At 41.8% G+C, this 21,950-nt stretch overlaps 2 protein-coding genes across 5 annotated transcripts in view; one reads left to right on the top strand and one right to left on the bottom strand.

The window, feature by feature from the left end:
- Window positions 1–1,165, top strand: part of SYNE2 (spectrin repeat containing nuclear envelope protein 2) — a 196,753-nt gene extending 195,588 nt beyond the window's left edge. For all 3 annotated transcript variants that reach the window (XM_065838733.2, XM_065838734.2, XM_065838731.2), the window contains one exon: window positions 63–1,165. In XM_065838733.2, coding sequence (XP_065694805.1) covers window positions 63–288 — 226 coding nt within the window. In that variant the 3' untranslated portion in view covers window positions 289–1,165. The remainder of the gene's footprint in view (window positions 1–62) is intronic.
- A 1,861-nt stretch (window positions 1,166–3,026) lies between these two features.
- The window catches only part of ESR2 (estrogen receptor 2), a 37,754-nt gene continuing 18,830 nt past the window's right edge, over window positions 3,027–21,950 (bottom strand). For both annotated transcript variants that reach the window (XM_071809726.1, XM_065840111.2), the window contains exons 5-9: window positions 20,378–20,677; window positions 14,717–14,855; window positions 12,228–12,361; window positions 9,764–9,938; window positions 3,027–7,723 (exon numbers count right to left, since the gene is read on the bottom strand). In XM_071809726.1, the coding sequence (XP_071665827.1) occupies window positions 7,534–7,723; window positions 9,764–9,938; window positions 12,228–12,361; window positions 14,717–14,855; window positions 20,378–20,677 (938 nt within the window). In that variant the 3' untranslated portion in view covers window positions 3,027–7,533. The remainder of the gene's footprint in view (window positions 7,724–9,763; window positions 9,939–12,227; window positions 12,362–14,716; window positions 14,856–20,377; window positions 20,678–21,950) is intronic.

Below are 21,950 nucleotides of genomic sequence, written 5' to 3'. Positions count from 1 at the left end.
CAACTTGTTTAATTCAAACTCTAAAGTGCCTGTTTGTTTTCCTATTTTCTTCTCCTTTTCAGATGTGAATGCCATCCACAACCTATCCAAACAACTCCTCAGTCTCCCTGCTTCTTTTACCGTGTATTACGAGCAGCTTTACTTTTTCAGTTGTTCTTCCTACTGCTTTTATTTCTGGCTTCCATGATTCCGTTATCTGAGGAAGACTACAGCTGCACCCAGGCAAACAACTTCGCCCGTTCTTTCCACCCCATGCTGCGATACACCAAGGGGCCTCCACCGACTTAGAAAGCAGCTCGTGAATCTTCAGTTATACCAAAACACACTCTCTGCGGTGCTCACGTTTATAACCTCCTTTCCCTGTCGCAGGGAATGTATTAAAGTTCGCATCTCAAAATGTATATCTTGACAGGACTTCAGCATTTTTGTACGGAAAACAAACTTTTTCTATAGATTTTTAAACTGTAAGCGAGACACTTTATACATTGAGGCAATAGATACACTATTTTATAGGTGCAGTGCTCTTAAGTTTGCAAGGTGATTGAACACTGAGTTATTAGTTGCAGAAACTATATCACAGTCATCTTAAACACAGCAGTCTGGCTCGGATTAGCACGACAAACAAGCAGTTAAAGAGGCACTAGTATTATTCCTGCGCGCACTTCACGTTACCTGTATCTTTTGGTACTGTAGTCACCTGGGAGAAACAACAAAAAGATCTACATCTTGAATCTTTGTTATTGTGTTCTGTTCATCTAACACATTCAATAAAAGGATGCACATTTGCTGCTTTGTTCTACACATAGTGTTGTAGTGGTTAGGGCTGCTGTGTTGTCTCTTTATACCACCTTTGAAATATGAAGTTGTTGCATTGCATGGAAATGGTTTATAATGCACATATTTTGTAGATTAACATGATTATGTAGATGATCCCTGATGTATACAAGTAATGTAATGACTTTTTTAATGAAAGATTTTTTTTCAGTTTTTAACCTGCTGCATAGTGTACAGTATCTTGGGGGACAATTGTGCATTTTTATAAGCTTCATCTTTACAATGAATCTGCCACTTAGGCAGTGGCTGGAGAAACACTGTGTACAGGCAGCATTGCCGTTGCTTCTTGGTTGTACAGTTTGAGTACTGTCATTAAAATTTTGCCAACGTTTGCAGGGATTATTGGTGTGTCTGGTGAGGGGCAACCAGCCCTATCTGCTCCTCGATAAGTCATCTTCATGGCGTGCTAACACGGCATTGTCAAAAGCAGCATAACCACTCACTTGTCAGAGCAAGAGATTAAAAATTTGGAAGTGGAGGCTGTGTTTGGCCATCAGTTTCTTTCCTTTGCAACTGACTGTGGTTTCCTGGAGAAAGGATACGAAGTTGAACCAACTAATTAGTTCAAAATGCTGAACTACTTCTCCACCCTGGAACTGACTTTCTGAACCGGGAATTATGGTGGTATTGCAGAGGGGTAAGTGCACATTGAGAGAAATTCAGTGTGGTATTAAGGGGTTTGGTTGAACACTAAGAAAACTTTTGTGTTTGGGTGTTGTGAAAATCACTGAGGAATTAGCCAATTTCTGTGATGCTTACCTGTAGAAAATGGGATTTGTGATCAGCCTGTGATAATTCTCCCACCTTTTCTGCAGTTGTCACCACTGCTGACTGTGTACACCCCATTCAGGACATGCCAGGCTGGACGGGGCTCTGAGCAAGCTGGTCTGGGTGAAGATGTCCCTGCTCATGGCAGGGGTTGGACTGGATGAGCTTGGAAGGTCCCTTCCAACCCAAACTATTCTGTGACTTATGATCTTCTGGCTGGGGATTTATGAGTTGAGTTGCTTCCCAACCTGGAGCCCTGGCAGCCCGCACACCACTCCAGGTACCTCTGTCCCTGGAACCAAACTTGTGCTCCCGATTGCGCAGCTGCAGCTCTGCCAGTAGTGCCGGATCCAGAGATAAACGATGGATCCTCCTCACCACACACAGACACGCTCTCCTCTCTCCCTCTGCCATCATTTTGTATTTTGAAAGCAATTACTTTCAGATAGAGCTCATTTAAGTATCTGTCTCTCTAGAAGTCAGCCAACTCTAACCATTATTTCATTGCCAAGTTGTCACAAACGCCCATGCAAACCTTTCTGCCAAGAACTAATAGTCAGTTGCTGACATGATATTCAGTTCTTCTGCCATTAAAGAACCTATGCAGGGGAAAAAAAATTGAACAATGTTAAAAGGTCTAAAGAAAATTTCATAGCCTGCAATTTCCTTGCATTATGTACAGTTATATCAAATTGTTGAGCTGATGTAATATATAAAAATGAGGAGCTTTCATGAAATTATCTCAAAATGTCACAAAAAAAAAAAAAAAGTCTGGGAAAATAGCTTAAATTTTTTCCCCCAAACCCGTATTTTAAATAGTTTTACTTCCAATTGATTATAAACCACTGCACTGTAGGCTGACACTGAAGGCTGCTTCAAGCAAGTCATTACATAGACTCACCGATTTCTTAGTGTCAGCCTCTGTGTTGTTAGCATCCAGTGAAGGAAAAAAAAATTTAGAGTAAGAGTGATAGTGAAAGCAAGTACACATGTGCGTGCTTTTGTGTGTGCGTTGTATGTAGGAGTAGAACCAGACCAAAACCAGGTTTGAGTTGGTCTTACCCATTCGGCAGAGAGATGAGGCCTCAATCTCTTTTCAGCTCTGCCTGCATCCACCCAACACAGTCAACAGCGATTCTGAGAGCATGGGCAGCAGAGGATGGTTCATTTATCATGCCTTGCTCCTCCTGTTGTTAAATTTGCCAGTCCCTGAAACACCAGAGCACAACCAGCATCTTCTGCAGTCACTTGGTGCTGGAAAATGTCTGAAGAACTCAAGTACCTGATGAAGTCAGTCAACCTACAGTTTGTGGAGTGGCTGCGGTGGTGGATGAGACTCACTCACAGCCACCCTGAGCATGCACATTGAATGCTCATGAAACCAGGCTGAGTTCAGCTACAGGAAAGAAATAACTGAAAAAGCATTTTTAGTTTTCACAATACCAGTTTATTCAGCCACAACAATCTACAGCTGAATGAAATGCACAACACTAGAGCAAAACTGAAAACTCACACAACTGAAGAGCAGCTGAACAAAAGGGGGGCATTGGGCAGGTTTTGTGTTAATATAACATACATAAAGTACTTTAAAAGGCACCAGCTTCAGTCCTAAACCCATTTCCATTACGAACTTGTAGTGAGGAGCTAAAACCACATACAAAGTAGGAGTCAGAACAGAAAATTCTGGGGAAAAGAGATGTAGGAAATGTGTGGTAACCACTCTTAATGACTATGCCAGCTCCTTAGTAAGTGACATTGTGAGGAATGCAGGTTTTGCCTGTTGAGGTTCTACCAACCAGCAGAAGTTGGCAGTTTTAGGCCATAGCAGTATTCTTTTCTTCATGTGCTTACTGAAATTGAAATGGCTGACACTCAACAGTGCATGAGGAGTGCAGGTGACTCCTATGTATGAAGATTGAAAGAGTTTAAAAAACAAGTCCAGATCATAACTAAAATGAAGTCCTAGTGTGCCGTTTAACTCGCCACACTTCAGTAGTAAAACACTGTGAAAAATTGAATGTAAATAACATTTTTCATATTTTAGCAAACCACTCGCTTTGTATATTCCTGTTTCTAACACACTTTTTAGTATTGGTTTGGGCACTGGGTGAGCAGAACAGACAACCACATCCTTAACTGCTTTGCTGAATCACGATCTCATGGGACATCTTGTCGAAACAATTTTTTCTGAGATGCATGGTGATGATACCAAAGGGGTTTCCATGACTTCCAGCCCTGAGTATATAGAGGGAGCACAGGACTGTGCACCTTTGTAAGAAATGGTGCAGAATTCAGCTGGGCTGAGACTAAAGCAGCTGCATTGGTGGTGACTGTCCTTGCTTACAGCAGCCAGGAACAGGGATTATAGTCTACTCTGCCATCCAAAGAACTGGACAGAATATGTTGATGTATATATATTCAATATATATTCATCCCTATAAAACAGTAATTCCTCTGACAGGCCCTTAGGCTGTGCTCACTTCAGGACACCTCAGGCAAAGCCAGACAAATCCATGCTTGAAGTTCATCTCCAAGGTAAGAGCAGCCTGTCTCCCCCGGACACTTGTCTGGGTGGCGAAGGGCAGGAAGGCAACAAGTGCCGTCTGTCTTTGCCGTGTGCTCGCTGGGCTGAGATCGATATAGACCCATAATCACAACCACATTTTTGATATCTGTGGGTTAAAGCACATACTAGCGAAGAGCAGCTATTTCATCAGGGCACAACTATTTTCCATTATTCGGACAAAGGAACAGCCTTGGCTGCACAAAAGCAGCCTCTCTGGGCCAGCTTTGAAAAGTCATTTGGGTCCAGCTTAATGGGAAAAGCTCAGGCTTGTTTTCCATACAGTTAGGCTCCAAAGCCATCAGAGCAGACAATGTTCCAACACATCTTTTCCCCATATTCTCCTCTCTGACTGGCAACACAACAGCACTAAAACCAGGTAATTTACAAGAAGACAGAGGTGTGGAAAAGGTCTCATGTTCCTGGAACCAAAGCATTTCACCTGCCTGTAATGCTCCAAGATTCATCACATTCCTTTAAAAAAAAATAAAAAAATCAATATTCTAGTTGCAGGCTTGAGAGGATGTTTTAACAATACACATAAGAAAAAGGTTGGGTTTGTTTCTTCTTTTTTAAATCCATGGCAACTTCATGACCCACGTTCGCTCACCTCTGCGAATATCCCATAGCTGCAGCACCATTTTCTCAAGCAGAAACTTCCACCTCTGGGCAGGTCCCGGCTCGGCAGCAGACGCTGATGTTCGGGTGAGCGGTGAAGGAAAGCGATGACCAGTGCACTCTCCTCCCCACCTCACAGCTCCTCAGCCCTCGGTTCTTTCATGCTGAAACTAGAAAAGCCCCCAAATACCTCAACTGAACCACAGCAGCCGCTCTGCTCAGCCTGGCAGGGACACGGACGTGCTGCACACCAGGGCTGCAGCATCAGAGTCTGTGCGACACAGACCCAGGACAAACCCGACATCTCTCTGAAGAGACAAAGGCAACTCGTGTTCATTCTATCACACAGCTCCCTGTTTATAAACTGTGCTGTTTTAGAGACATACACCTTCTCTTTATCCAGAGATGAACGCAGCTACACGAATCCAGAGAGTCGACAGCTATTGGCTTTTGCCTGGTTTAAAACACTAGTAATAACTTCTAATAAAATTATGTTCAACAAGACAAAATATCTGTCAAGACCACATCATTTTCCTAGTTGCACCGTGCTAGTAACAGCATATATGAAACACAACACATGGCACAAATCCGCAGCATCGCCCTTCTACAGAGTCAATCCAGAGCAAATTTCCATTTATAAGTTAGTGTTAACGATGTACACCCGTTCTTTCCCGTGTTCAGAGAGGTTTGTTTCAACATTGCACGTAAACTCATCACTTCTGAAGCAAAAACAAAACAAAAAAATTATCACTTTTAAGCATTTCTTTGAAAAACTGTATTAAACAAAAAGATTACACAGGATAAGGAAAAATCAGAGATAGAACAACACAACAGACACCGAGGCCAGAACGTGATCAAGCCCAAGAAACACTGAAAAACGTCTGTTTCACAGCAAAACTTCCCTCAAAATCAATGTACCGATGAATTCCAAACTGTACTCGCATTTTCCCCTTCTTTGTAGTACATATTACACTTATTTCACAGGGCACTGCTATGTTACAGTTTCTTAAAAACAATAAAAAGGTAGCTAGTAAAAATTTAGACCATCAGCAGCATCTGGTATAGTACAAGATCAAAACAGGACAATAGATTTGTGTAACTCACTGAAAACTCTTCATGTCCCTCCTATAAAAAATATTGTCCTTGGCTTTAAAAAAACATCCAAGATCAAAAGTTCGACTAATATTCAAAATATGTAAATGGCACACTAATCAAAGTCCCTAATCCAAAAGACTTACGGGCTCAAAAGAGACTTTTGGTGTGATCCAAATTTAATTTCACAGTTGCTGAAATGCCCAGCACGTGCATGTATCATATTTAAACATATCTATTCAGAATAACTGCAGTTCTGGCTGACATCAAAATGCAACATTGGCAGTTGCCAGAATGAATGGTGTCATCCTGCTCCTCGCTGAGGTCACCAGCCAGAGTAATCCCTCTGGTTTTGTTGGGGTTTTTTTGTTGTTGTGTTTTTTCACTCAGTGCAGCTTAAACACATGCAGAGCTCAGCACAACATTGGGGTTTAAACCTGCGCCTTCAGTGAAATTCAAACAAGTCAGCAAATTTGCGAAGCAAAGGAAGTGCCAGAGCCATCACCCACCCTGCTCTTTGGGGGATCCTACACAAGATTTGAGGACCACAGCAGAAGGTGCCGTGCACTTCAAAAACAAACCAGCAGCAAACCTGAGGGCAGCTGACATAAGCAGGCCCCAGCTCAGGTCCCCGTCCCCTGCAAGACAGCAGCAAGTGGTTTTGGGTGGGCAGGACGTAATTCTACACGCGCGTCAAAAGGGGAGGGAAGGTGGTTTGTTTGTAGCTGATTTCACAAGCCCTGATTAGCAGATCATATACAAACAGTTAATATTCACGGAGCAACCTCTTGTACCTAAATATGGTAACAGATTTAACATCACTAATAAATATATACAACAACATTAATCTCACAGACAAAAACACGTTTTGAAGGTCAGCATTGACTGAAATATCCAGGCGGTTTGGTCATTGTTTAAAGCACTGAAGAGTTATACACACATAATAATGTGAGTGTTAAGAACAGACTCACAAAATACAGACTTTAAGCTCGATTTAACATTTCTGAAGAGGTTCTGAACGGGTCCTACAAGCTATTCTGAGTGGTCTTCAAATGAAGGCCCTTGTAGCCATTGCATATTTGAGAAAAGAATGAACTCCTTTACACAGTACATATCTTGGCACTTTATCTAGACCAGCTGCAGAGCAGGCGTTCCCCATGGACCAGAACACACAGGTTAGCAGATCGGTCCCAAATGATGCTGCTCTACCTTTCGAACATTCTTACTCTGAAAGAGGAGATTGCTTAGTCAGGGCTTAAAAGCCATGGTCCAGGAGAAGGAGACCAAGGTGCTCACTCCTAGACCTGACACAGACGACTTTGTCACCTTAAACCAGGCTCTTGCTCTCTCCTTCTCAGTCCACCTGCCTCTAAACCAGGAGAGGCAGCAATTCCTGTCTCGCAGTGCTGCTCTGAGGCTTAGTTTCATAAGGTGCTTTTGAAGAGTCTTGGAAAAGGCACTACGAAAGTGCAGCTGTTGTAATGTCAGAAACACGGACAAAGGCACGTGTCCTACCGGCCTTTCCCAAGATGCCCATGTGCAAATCTAGACGGGATGAGGCCTCGCACTCGGTCACACTTCGGCAGTCCCATCACAGTAGCTTTGATTTTTCTCCCCATAGCTTTGAACAAGTTGCACATTTCCAGGTCTCGGTAGAATTACTGGGCTGCCCCGGCTCGCAGGCTGTCTCCAGTCTCCATTTGTTCAAACGGGCCAAATTCGGGATGTGTGATCGGAGACTTCCTTTGCCCTCGCAGAGTGTGGGCGTTCAGCATCTCCAGCAGCAAGTCATACACTGGGACCACATTTTTACACTTCATGCTGAGGAGATGCTCCATTCCCTTGTTGCTGCAAAGAAGAACAGAAAATAAGTCAGCGATCTGGGTCTGACAATGCAGAGAAAGAAGACACGCTCGTGGCTTCAAGAACGTCCTTTTTTATTAGGAGTTAAGAGGATTTAGCTGCTGTAGTCCCTGAGATCACTTACCACTATCAACAGTAACAACTTCCCAATACTTTAAAGCTGAGTGTTTTACTATTTAGAGAACCAAGGTTTGTTTTACACCACACAAACTGATTTCAGGAAATGTCAGATGTACTGACACTATTGAAATAAAAGAGAAAACGTTTGCTTTTATGCTGAAAATGCGGGAGGTGGACGCTTTATACAAAAGGGGAATCTACAATGTGCCTCTCTACAACCTGCCTCTCCTGCCTGGCTGAGTGGGAAGACCAAACTACCCTGGCTGACTTTGAGCAGTGTGTTTCCTCCCTGTGTGTCCAGTGTCAAATCCTGCAGATGGCTACAGGCTTTAAAAGTGATTTTTTTGTTATGCACCAAGGTACAATGACACCTTCTTAGCTTGAACACTCCATGGCTGTATTGTGATCTGGGTTAACAGGAGATGGCTATTGCCCTTGCAGTTGCACATACAGATACTTCAGATGCATTTAATGTTTTGGGGTTGAAATCAGAGTGTGGTTGCTCAACATCGAATTTATCACAGTGGAAACAGCAGCAGACAGACAGCGCATAGATGACCCGCTGGATTGGGCTGGAAGGGAAGCAATGCTTCCATAAAAGTGAGGTTCTGCTACAATTCAAGAGTTATAAATACATCAATGGCACAGAAGAAATTACGTCCCCCCTCCTACAGCCAGCTCTTGAGAGTCCTGCATCACTTGGTAATCAAAACTGAGAGCATCAATTATTTCCAGTACTAAGTATAATTGACTGACCAGTGCTAAGCAACGTAAAGGAGACAGCTCACAAGTAGCCTCCAGACTTAGGCTGATGCAGACACAGCATAAAAGCTCTTGTTTTAACAAGAAAACATAAAAAAATTTGCAAGGATCACAGAGTTTATTCATCCCATGCCAGAACAAGGTGTCCTGCGATGCTGTGACGTGGTGTCACACCATGGTGGGCAACCCAGGTGACAGCAGTGCTTCAGAGCCATGAGTCGGGTTCAGCTCTGGCTGGTGCTGTAGGGCCAGCTTTCAAATTTACCCCCAGTTCACAAGCTGGCTGTTAAAAGCTGCTTTTTGGCACAGTCGGGTCCCTGCTGCTGCCACCTGCTCTCCCAGGAAACCGATTGCAAAGGTGGCCATCCCTCTTCCAGGGTTCCTACACAAAGTGAGATACGCCCATCTTTCCTTTGCCTGGTCCCAGGACCATCTTCCCGGGACGCATACTCCACGGCCAAGACATAAAACAGCTTTATGAATAGCTGGTCTCTGGGTAATAATTTTAAATTACAAGCAACCTGAAAATTAAACCATCTGTTCGCAGGGCTCTGCATTTGAGTCTGATGTACCACAAGCAAAGAAGAACAGCTCAAGTTGGTCTAGGAACTGTCCAGGAGCAGAGGAGCTGCTTCCCACAGGGAAAGCAGGAGCTGTAGCACAAGTCACTTGGCAAAAATGCTGTGGTTCCAAATAAAAGAGCTAATGGTTGTTCCTGGGACACACAATTAATTTGTCCTGGGACAAATGTGGCACTCAAGGTGCAATTTGCCCCACCAAAGCCCATACTGTAGATTGGTTTTGGAAGAGGTTTTTATTTTGGACAGAAGAGTTGTGGGTTTTTTTGAAAGGCTGAATTCGTGTTACTATTGTTAAACATTTCGGGCAGATACATAATGAGCAATTTAATGTAATAACAGTTCAGACAGCTTTTTAACATCAACACAAGTTTTTCAAGTGCTAGCAAGCACTTGAGTCCATTGCCATTTTAGTTGTGCTAGGCAGGAAAGCCTCACAATGAACAGAGATGAGAAGCGGTACCAGGATTCCCTCAGGAGTGCTCCAGAGTTCAAGCCTTGCTTTGTTGCTATAATAAACAAACACTGAACACCTCACGCCTTACACACATTCTGTAAAATTTACCTTGCGTGTCTGACGTGGGAGAGGAGCATCAGCAAATTGGCCAGGCGAGTTGTCTGCTGCTGCGAGGGGATTCCGCTCTTGGCGATGACCCACACCAGAGCATCGGTGACTACGTTCAGCAGGTGATGCAGTTTCCTGTTGCTTTCAGGCTCTTCTGCTGACAAGGGAAACATGCCTAGCCAGAGAAGACAAATAAATACTCCCTGCTCATGTGGAAGATAAAAAAAAAGCAATGACTGGACTTTTTTTCTGACATAATATTTTCAAGAGGATTAGAGAAGATGCCCACCCCCCAAGATGGTACAAACGATGCTCCATGTGCCACATGGAGCTTCAACTTACATTCCTTTGCCAAAATTCGATGACCACATCATTTGCAAACTGAGTAATTCTCCCAAATTCTCTCAAGGCAACACACTGAACCCTTCAGTCCAGAGAATGGACATGCTCTCCATTGTCCAGGTGTTTTTTTTTTTCCTTTGAATCAGTCTCTACCTTGCAGTTTAGTGACTATCATGAATTATAGCATTATGCTTGCTCTAATTCCTTCTTGCTGAAAAAAACCTCTTTTCTCTCTGAGTATATCATATTGGGTACAGAGTGGCTGGAGAGCAGTCAGGCAGAAAGGGACCTGGGGGTACTAATTGACAGGAAGCTCAACATGAGCCAACCGTGTGCCCAGGTGGCCAAGAAGGCCAATGGTATCCTGTCCTGTATAGCGTGGTCAACAGGACAAGGGCAGTGATCCTTCCCCTGTACTCTGCATTGGGGAGGTCACACCTGGAGTATTGTGTTCAGTTCTGGGCCCCTCAGTTCAGGAAAGAGATTGAAGTGCTGGAGCGGGTCCAGAGAAGAGCAACAAGACTGGTGAAGGGACTTGAACACAAGAGCTATGGGGAGAGGCTGAGGGAGCTGGGCTTGTTTAGTCTGGAGAAGAGGAGGCTTAGAGGTGACCTCATCACCCTCTAGAACTACCTGAAGGGAAGTTATGGCCAGGTGGGGATTGGTCTCTTCTCCCAGGCAGTCAGCAATAGGACAAGGGGGCATGGGCTTCAACTCTGCCAGGGGAAATTTCGGCTGGATATTAGAAAGAAATTTTTTACGGAGAGAGTGGTCAGGCATTGGAATGGCTGCCCAGGGAGGTGGTGGGTTCATCATCTCCGGAGGTTTTTAAACTGAGATTGGACATGGTACTTAGTGCCATGATCTGGTCAATGGACTGGAGTTGGACCAAGGGTTGGACTTCATGATCTCTGAGGTCTTTTCCAACCCAGTCGATTCTGCGATTCTATATGGAGGGAGGAGAACATGGTGAGAGACACCACTGCTCGCAGTCCCAACGTGCCATGGTCTCCTTGCAGCTCACTAAAGGTGCCATTATACAGCATTTGCCTACAGTGAGAAACCTTAAAAGTCAGTAAAGGCACAAAACACGAGGTTGGGAGTACGGAGAGGAGAGAGAAGAAATCACCACTAGGAAGACCTGGAAACATGCAATACCATTATTGATGGAGAAGAAGAGACCTGGGGAAAAAAAAGTTATATCCTCCCAAAGGTACTTATGGAAGGACAGGGCTCCAGAACACTTTGAAAATTAAAATATTAACTTTGAGAAGAAAGGAGAGCAGGGAGAGGTGAGAGATTTTTTGAGAGGTAAGGCATTGAAGCAAATATGACTGGTGAACACATTCTTTTGTTGGATATTTTGGTTGGTCGGTTTTTCTTTTTTAAGAAAAAAAAAGAACAAAACAACTTTTGTTGTCTATTGCAATAATTATATCCATCTATAAACATGTAGGATAACAGCTGGACACTCCCCTTCAGAACTGGGCTGAGAATTATGCAGCAGCTCCTTGCTGAAAGCACTAGATGTAAATAGTTCACTGTTATTTTGTTGCTGGATCTTTTTGATAACATTAATTACAAAATGTTCTGGGGAATAAAATTATTTTACCACAGACTATCCTGAAACTCATCGTGCAGAGCTGTTGAGTGCTTTCAATAATTTCTACCAATTAATTACCGTTAAATAGGAACATTTAAGCCGAATTGATCATAATGCAGTTGAGTAACTAGTTTTACTAGAATTAAGATTTAAGGATGGGTTTGTAAAGCTGTTCAGCAAGTTGACACATGACCAGGATGCACAGAGACAGGAGCAAAGGTTCTCACTGATAAGGATACCCACAGCCTGGGCCATGAGCCCCAACTTGTGAGAGGCTTTCAGACATTGGGTCCATGTCTTTCATGCAGTTCTTACAACAGGACATAGACCCTAAATCCAACAAATGATACAGGCCAGAAGTTTTTTTGGGCACAAATCCTCGCAATCTGACCATTAGAAGTCTTTTTCTATTCTTCCGTTTCAACGACATTGTCTCATTTGATATTTTGCCATTTTTATAGGCTGATGTCCCAGCCACCCTCGAAATAAAAAGGGCAATTTGGTCGACTTCATACTCACTGGAATTGAGGAGAATCATTGCCTTGACACACAGATACTCCTTGTGCTGTAGCTTCAGCTCTCGGAACCTCGAGGTCATGGCCAGGAGCATATCAAAGATCTCCAAAATTCCCTCTACACATTTTCCCTCGTCCCTATGGAAACACATTTAAAATGTTACTGAAAAAGCAGAATTAAGGAACTCTGACTCAGCCAGAGAGAAGTCAAGGCACAAAGGAGGCCGTAAAAGGCCTATCCTCTCATCTTTGGGAGAATTCAAAAGGTTCTATCATGAAATCTAAATTGAAAATTACACTGGTATAAAAGCAACTCTATGAAACTGATTTTTCTCTTTAAAACGCATGCAGGGTTGACCACAGGTAAGTAGGATCATATTTCTGTAAGAGGTTTTAACATCACAGCCAGTATAATTCTGGATAATCAGTTTGAAATTCTACTGCAGGACACAGTACCGCCTCAAATCATTTTCCAGATTTGTTTCATGAGAAGTTAATATCACAACTGGTAGCATCACTATTTGTACCTGACAGAGGACTTGCTGAATAAGATTGACCCCCTAAAGGAAGCTTATTGGAACAAAAAGATATGTTTAAAGAATAAAACCACCTCTATCCCAATCCCACAACCCTTTTTCTTTGAAGGTATTTAAAAAAAAAATATTTATTTTGTGAGTTTGTGATATGATTATTTTTATGTTTGCAAGTGTTTACTGAATGCATTCATCCATCTGGGATATTAGAAACAATCCCATTTTCTGATCTGAAGAAAAAACCCAAGCAATCCTAAGCCGTTTCAATGAGTTTAATACAAAGCAGCTGCAAACTTCAAACCCCTGATGTTACGATCCAGGGCTTTTTTGTTTCGTTTTGTTTGTTTGTTTTGGTTTTGTTGTTGTTTTTGTTGAAGGAGAGGGGGCTTGTTTGGTTATTTTTTGGTTGGGTGGTTGGTTGTTTTTTTTTTAATTGTACAGGACTAAAAAAGCTATTAAGCATTATGACACAATATCCAAAGGGATGCTTCTTATACTAACTGTAATATGAGACTTTTCTCTGCAGTGTTTTCAAGATGAGACAGACTTAAGCAGAGCAGTGCAGGAGGATTGGAGAACTTTGCTCCTCTACTGGATCCCAGGAGGAAGGTGCTGAGCCTTCAGGCTGCAAGGCAGGCACAGGCAGACAACACTAACAATATTCAGCTGCTTGAATATTGCCCAGTTTCCCATGGTCCTCATAGCAAAGGAGAATTCTAAGCTTTGGAGAAGGGCAGGCAGCTGCCTGTTTCAAAACAAAGACACCAGCCTTGTCTGCAAAGATTATGTAGGAAATGTATCTGAAGTTCAGCTAAGGTAAAAACAATCCCGTTGCAAAGCAGTTTCATATATGCATGTCTTAAAGAAATAGAATTACAGCACGCCCGGGTGCTTGCTGGCTCCCACTCTGCTGTGTCTCGCGGAGAGGAAGGCATCAAATAAGCTCACTCTATCCAGCACGTATCAGCTCCTGAGGAACTAAATGTATCATACAATTTCAGCAATTTCTTATCATTGCACTGAACAACACAGCGTGTCCTTGCATTGAATTTTAGATGGTCCAATAATTTTTTTTGTATCTTTTATAAATTTAATTTATTTCTCTTACTAACTCATTTTGCTTTCCATACCTACGATGATGAGTATTATTGAGCTCAAGCCACAGAACTGGTACAGATCTGAATTTCCCCAGGTCAAAAAGGTTAAGAGGCATTTTAAACCTACCCAAGAGAATAGATTGTTTCCCTGACTTTCTACCAATGTGAAGCCCAGGTCAAATGCTTCTAAGGTCCTGTAGAAAAACACCATTACTAATCCATATTCTTCCCTGCTGGTACAAGATATTATGGAGAAATAACTTTTAATCTTGCAAATACTCCGCTGTAGCTTGAAAAAAATACTTTCAGTATTAAAAAGCAAGCTAGGGTTTTTTTAATCCCTTTTGACTAGTGCTGCAATATTTATTATTATAGCTATTTATGAAGTCTGTGCTAGGGGCAGGAAGAAAAACAGGGAGAAAAGCTACATAGAATAATTAAAATATGACCTGATATTATGTCTGCTTTTTTTTGAATGGTGAGGGTAAAAGAAAAAAATCTATCAGTTGGAAGAAACTGATTGACAATGTAGCGCGTTCTGATGATGTATCTACAGTTTCAGCATCTAGCAACACAGATCAAAAGGAACAAAACCAACAAAAGATGTTGAAAAACACAGAGAAACTTCACACTGTCACGTGCTACAGGAATTAAGGAACTGGCAAGTTCAACAACAGTGTTCATGCTTCGCATTCCTTAAGCCCCTGTGGAACCTCAAGACATTATTGTTACAAATAGAAGTAAATGATATTGTTAGATACACTATTAATAGCATTTCCTGTACATAATGCTCCTCTTCTTGCCATTCACCCGCCTCCAAACACGCTAATGTGAAGTGCTCTCAAGAAGGTTATTTCTCCTACCTGTCTAGTACAAGGTCTGGTGCAAATATTAGTTTCCCGGGATGGTCGATTGATCTCCACATCAAACCAATCATTAAAACTTCCATCCAGCAGCTCTCCAAGAGTCTCACTTGGTCATAGAGGCTGAGATCAATGAAGCCTAAAATGATAAAAATATCACAAAATAATGCCATCTGTTTTTTTCTCTGTTTTGGTAAAGAAGACTGAGTACATGAGAAATCATTATGGGTTGTGAAGAAAGCCAGAAAAGGGAGCACTGCCGTCAGAAGGACTATGCAGCCACCTCAAATAGGAACATAAATATTTGTTATTATAGTTGCCAAATCTTCCACACAACATTTGAAATAAAGCAGAGTGATGTTGAAGTGCAATTACTCCCATACAGCTGGTGAAACTCAAGTGCGTGCACTTATGCTTGGCCATCTCTTTCAATGATGGTCCCACAGCCTCTAAGAGGTACCAGGAAATCACTTGGGAAATTCACATTTCTTGGAGATTACTGTGTTTCACTGCATAGGACTCCTAAGAAAACAGCCTGTTCTTTGCCCAGAATGCATATGGTTGTTGCTTGCAGGGTTTTTTTATCTCATAAGACAGGCATGTTTCTGGGTTTGTTGGGTAACTGCGAAAGAACCCACATCTTGATGCCTCCGTGTCATCATTCCCTTTGTAAATTACGTGTTGACTCCAGCCCATCCCTTTTCTGCCAACCCCTACCCCAAAACTGAGATAAACCAGAAAAAAAAAAGGACAATGGTAGTTGGTAAAGGTATTAGTGTCTCCATTGCCTCCACTCACGGCATCCTAGAACCAAGAACAAAATTAATGTGATCATGCATAAACCTGATCCAGCATTTCATTGTCTCCAGAAGTTACAGCAAGGCATCAGATAGCACTGCAGCACAGCCAGAAGGGAGAGAGAATCATTCTATCCCCTTTCCCTTCTCCTGAAAAAGGATTGGGGGAAAGAAAGACACAAAGAAGCCAAATAAAAAAGAAATAAAATTAACCTACATGCAAAAAAACCAAACCAAACCAACAACTAAAAAGATAACAAAAAATAATAATAATAAAAAGCAAACAACAAAGCAAACAAACCCAACCAACCAACCATCAACAAACCCCACAAAACACAGAAAACATCACAAATGTGAATTATCAACCTAGAAGTGGGAAAGCAGACTGCTCAGTCAAGGAGTAAAATGCAGATGATGACCAGTTCAGTGGTCAAACCGCACCTGTGTGCAAAACCAAGACCAGCTCACAGTTTTCAAAGCTGAGCTGCTTTAGACCAGGCTCTTAGCAAAGGCGCTTTGTTTTCAGATGGGCTGGGATCTTCAGCTCTGCACAGTGGAAGGACATTACACAGCCTGGCCATGGGAAATGAGGTTTCCCTACACTCTTCCCAGTTGTCTGAGGTATTAAAATAGACACAGTATGTTCACGCTGTCAGAGAGTCTTCTGTCAGTAATTTATACAAATGCTGCATGTATTTTAACCTTATTAAACTACTAGGCTGGAAGACAGTTGGTGACAGCCCTGGGTAAAGCACATTCTCTCTCATCATGGCTAAAAGTGCTGCCTCTTGAATTTGATAGCTTTGCTCCTTAATTAGTAAGAAGGGTAAACAGGAGCCTGGGAGTGGTACCTTCCCTCCTGGATTTCTCTGTCACTTAATTTACTACAGAATTTACAACCAACAACAGATTACCTGCCACACACCCATAATTTTGAAAGTGCTTTTAGAAAAGTAATCATAGAAGTGTGAATAGTATAAACTGACCATGGCAGTTTCCTGGGAAACAACAGCCCAAAGACATTCCAGAAGTTTATTTAAATAATCATGCACACAGGAGTGCACTGATTTCTCTAACATAAACAACCAGTTATTTGGTTTTAAAACTATCTCAGTTGAGAGAGATGTCAGACAAAGTCCCAGTGTTCAATGTATAGATCCTGAAAGATCCAGATTTATCCCAGACGTCATGTGCTAAGTTCACATTATCAGTATGAGCAACATGATTTATGGCCATTGAGCACAGCTGTTAGGAGGACTATACTTCTCCTTTTCCTAATGATCTTACGCTTTAACGATCGAGGACAGCAGAGCTTCCACCACAGTGTCACAAGTCCCATTTCATTTGTTGCAGACCACATCAAGCTGCTTATTTTTCTATGGCTGCACTACACATCCTTTAATTCATATGCTCTATACCTAATCATTTAATTATAAATTACTAAGAGAGACAAGAAAAAACTTGTGCTGGATGTGTAGTAACTTGCAAAAGACACACAGCCCTGACCAGCAACACATTAGGTTGCATAATAAATCCAAATTTCATATATTATGACATTCTATTGATTAGCATTACAGGTTAAGCTATGAACCACATTGAACTCTCTTAGACTAGGTCAACAAAGTAAAAAGCAATTATGGAAGTTACGTTCTAACGTCTTGACAACTGAGAATTAAAATACTTGGAATTCAGAAGGAAAAATATCCAGGTGTCAGTTTCTACTTTACTGAGCAACATGAAAAATACAATCCATAAAGCTGAAAGTACAGACAAAAATACAGTCACAGAGTAAAACTCATGAAAAAAGTCATTAAATATTAACTACAAAAAAAAATATTTATCTTTCCTATTTAGGTAAAAAGTTACTGCTAACATAAGCATCTATAAAGAAAAATATAAATGTTTTCTTTCACTTTTGGTGTCAAAGTAAAATCCAATAATAACTTAGAGGTGAAAATGGGCTTCTAACCCAGGCACACAAACGCAAATATTCAGCTTAATGAAAAGTAAAACTACTGGGTCTCTTTAGCTTGGAGAAGAGGAGGCTGAGGGGTGACCTCATTAATGTTTATAAATATATAAAGGGTGAGCGTCAGAACGATGGAGCCAGGCTCTTCTTGGTGACAACCAATGGTAGGACAAGGGGTGATGGGTTCAAACTGGAACACAAAAGGTTCCACTTAAATTTGAGAAGAAACTTCTTCTCAGAGAGGGTGACAGAGCCTGGCCCAGGCTGCCCAGGGAGGTTGTGGAGTCCCCTTCTCTGCAGACATTCAAACCCGCCTGGACACCTTCCTGTGGAACCTCAGCTGGGTGTTCCTGCTCCGGCAGGGGGATTGGACTGGATGAGCTATCGAGGTCCCTTCCAATCCCTGACATTCTGGGATTCTGCTCAGTGGGTCAAGAATCCTGTATTGTTTTTCCTAAGACCCTACCTCCAGAAAGCAGGCATGGATCTAGATTATAAAATTCAGGCAAGAATTCTTGCAAACTGAAAATCTATGTCTTGAGCTTTAGTTATCACAGTTATTTCAATGGAAAAAAAGTAAATAAATCCACATTGAAGTGAATGCTCTAACTGCCACGTGATATGGCAACATTACTGATAATTAGGTACATATTAACCATCACATCTATTTTTGGCATTCTTCTAAAATGGTGTTTGTTTCTCTTCTGTGTAACAGAAGTGAACAGAAAAATAAGAAACAAAAGATAAAAAACAAACACACATGATGAAGTGTCAGCGTTCCCAGGAACTGTTTTGAAGGGGGTTGATTGCTTCAGTGGGTTTTCTTCACATAGTCCTCTTATTGCCAAGAAAAAGTCTTTGTTTCTCACGTGTGTTAAAAGTAAACTAAAAGTGATCAATGTCAAAAGTGGGGTTGGTTCAGAAACCCCAATCAAATATTGCTTAAAATGAGGTTGTTTTCCAGGACTTCCCTCGTTTTCCTTCGTAATTCACTTTCTACCAGATTAATATAACTATACGGAGTCCTCTGAAATGATACCTTTTAATCAAGTTTTTCTGATTAGACAAGAAATTATAGCAACAGACACCACTTAATCCTTTACGGTTCCTTACTTCACAGTTATTTTCAGAGTTTCTTAAATCAGCGAAAATAAGGATTAAGGATTTGGGCTGTCTGTTTAAAAAGTTCCACATGAACAGTGAAAACACCGTCACTTTGCAAAAGCCCAGCAAGGCTGGAGATGCTGATGCTGTGCAAGCGTCTCCTCCCCAGCAGCTCAGCAGCTGACCTGGAATTTTCACACCCTAAAACCATCACACCTGAACCCTCCAACACAGCAGCAGAGCCGTGGAGACCGTAACCTGCAACTCGGAGATGTGGTCCAGCAGATGGAGCTGGGAACACCTTCAGCCCCTCCACCTAGTTCTAAAATAGGATACGCTTCCCTTAGCCTAAATTCTCACTTTAAGGATTGTACAAAATATTGTCCACCAATATTGTTTCCTATACTGTCTACACAGTTTATTTCTGGAGATCAGGATTACAGTCCTGCCTTCCTCTGTGTGTATTCAAGCAGCAGCAATTGCTGTTTCTAGTGCACAAGCATGTCAAGACCAGGACATGCACCACCATGCTCTGGTTGCCTTCAGCACAAAAGCCAAGAGAGGAACCGTGTGTGCTGGCTCCTTGGTCCTGATAGACCTGGGGTCAGGACTACCAGATGCAGTAGCCATGTGAGGTAAGCAAAGTATAATACATGAAGGATAAAGGATTAAGCCCCATGCTGCTAGACACAGAATCATATTATCATTTTGACCCTTCAGATCATCAAGTTCAACCTCAACCTAATTCCGGCAATAAACCACATCCCTAAGAACATAATCCATACATCTTTTAAATACCTCCAGGGATGATGACTCCACCACTTCCCTGGACATCCTGTTCCAGTGCTTCAACAAGACTTTCCACAAAGAAATTTTTCCTAATATCCAATCTGAACCTTCCCTCACACATCTATCAAAACATCTATCAATGATTCAATGCTTCTTTCAGCTCACTATTATTTGTTGGTCACCTTAAGGTCTCGCTAAAAGGCCACAGTCTGAGGCTTAAGCTGTGCCAGACAGCAAGTTTTTCTGCACAACTTTGCCAACTGTCTTCTCCACATGCTGGCTGCTTTTATTCTGACTGTCTTAATTATGGGCACTTCATGGAGAAGGAGTTGCAAATGCTCACCATTTCTAGTGTTCAAGAAGTGAAATGGTACATTAGCACAATGCTGTGGTCGCACTTGAGACATTCAAGGCAATAATGCATGTAGTCATACTTCAGTGCACGTTCTTTGTGTTGCCAACAACCAAAAGCACCCTTATTGATTTTTGTTTTGGAGGTAAGCGCACAATTATTCCGGTGTCGATACTACGTGCCACTTGTGTAGTAACTATGTCAAACGAAGCAATTGCAGACACTCAACACTTGGACACACTTCAGTGTTCATCAGTGTTACTGGAAACCTTCCATCAGGATTCAAGGGAAGAATTTGCTCTCGAACTCTTTTTATAGCTGTCTTGTTAATCCTCTTAAATCAGATTAGTCAGGTATTTATAGTAGATGAGGCAGAAATTACATGCAACACCAACTATGTTTTTTAGTAAAATGAACAAATATTTGAGTAACAACAGATAGCAAATTATAGGCTATATCCCTGTCTAAATCAAAATACATCCAGGTGAATTACTGAGTGCAATAAATTTTCCATTACTTTATAGGATAAAAAGCTTAAGATGTTAATACCACACATTTACTGTGCTGTGTTATTATTTCACAGTAAAGAACAATACATTGATGGTAAAACCATTGATTGAAATAAACAAAAACAAGATTGAATTTCTTACCAGGAATTTTTTTGGCCCAGCCAATCATGTGAACCAGCTCTTTGTCTGCCAGTTTTGTCAAGGACATCATCATGGAGGCCTCCGTGAATGGTTTGCTGGGACGACTCACCAACACGTTAGGAGGCTCCGCTTCGAGTAGCGTTAAAACAAACTGCTCCGGGCTGACTGTGCTGAGCAGGATCTCCTTTACACGGGTTGCTGTCTCAATGTATTTCTTAGCTTTGCCAATGCAATGCACCTGATCTTCTGAGTTACGGTGGCGACGCAGGATCCGATATCCACAACGTTCTCTTCTTGAGCCTGGCACGAGAGGCACATGATTGCATTGAAGTGTTTTTCTCTCAGTGTTGCATTATGTAAATCCAAATGTTTGGGGATACGGGCAAAAACCCCTTCAATATTGGAGACATTCAAAACCTGCCTGGATACGTTCCTGTGTGATCTGCTCTGGTGAACCTGCTTCAGCAGGTGGGTTGGACTGGATGATCTCCAGAGGTCCCTTCCAACCCCAACCATTCTGTGATCCTGTGATTGGATGCTCTAATGTTGAACATCAAGTTTCAGAATTTCTAGAGCATTCACCATTAACTTTGTTCCCGCTGATTTCAACTGAAGCTTTTTTTTATTCTACTAAACAAAAAATAACATTAAATGTTTATTTTTGAACTTAAATTAATTTGTTTTAAAGTCCATGGGAAATGACCCATTGACATAAAAAACAGATAAATGAGATTTTTTCAATGTAAATAAGGATAGCTATTTGTAAGTTTTAACTGTGAACTGGAGGAAGAAAAGACTTCTGAAAGTCTGGGCCATGATACAGAGTAAAAAGCCCATCTGGGCCTCACTGCTGAGTGTTCAGCTGGGGACTTACTGGGATGCAACCCATTCTCTCCTTGCGTCCCATTTAGTCAGCAGGAGTTCCTCGAAGTGGATTCAGATATCTGCAACTAGAAGGAGCAAGTTCCCTGTTCGGAGTCCTGCATGCAGAAGAGCACATCCTTTAAATCTCTGGAATTAATCTATTGTTTATCTGCCAACTCTGAACATTCTCTAGTTCTCTGTCAGTGTTATTGATGAGACCCACTGTTATCTGTTCTCGTGTAGCTGCCATGAAAAGAGTCTAAACAGTGTGCTGAGTCTCTGGAACACAAGTACAACTGCAAACAGGTGAGGAAATGCCCAGATGTCAGGGTGATCTACCCACAGAGAGATCCATGACTGATTTCCCTTTGAATGTGCATGGTAGAGACCGTAAACACCAGAAGAGAACTGAACAGAAGCAAGAAGCAACATCTCGCATCACTTCCACTATTTAGAAAGCTGAAGTATATTGAGCATGGCCATCTTGAAGGACAGAACAAGAAAAATAGCACAGAGGAACCAAAAGCCATAGGGAGATGCAGGAGACGTATACTTAGGCTAAAAAAATATATAGTTGGTGACAAAGAAAGAGTAGGAAAAACACACAAACAAAACACCAAACCAACCAGATTCTGAATTATTGTTTGTATTTTTTTAATCACTATATTTTGCCAAAGCCGGTGAAGGCTGATTCACCGAGCAGTGTGCA

Source organism: Patagioenas fasciata, chromosome 5 (genome assembly GCF_037038585.1).
Source record: "Patagioenas fasciata isolate bPatFas1 chromosome 5, bPatFas1.hap1, whole genome shotgun sequence".
In the NCBI taxonomy this organism is placed as follows: domain Eukaryota; kingdom Metazoa; phylum Chordata; class Aves; order Columbiformes; family Columbidae; genus Patagioenas; species Patagioenas fasciata.
Note: the sequence above shows the minus strand (reverse complement) of the source record. Positions and strands in the feature narration are given on the sequence as shown.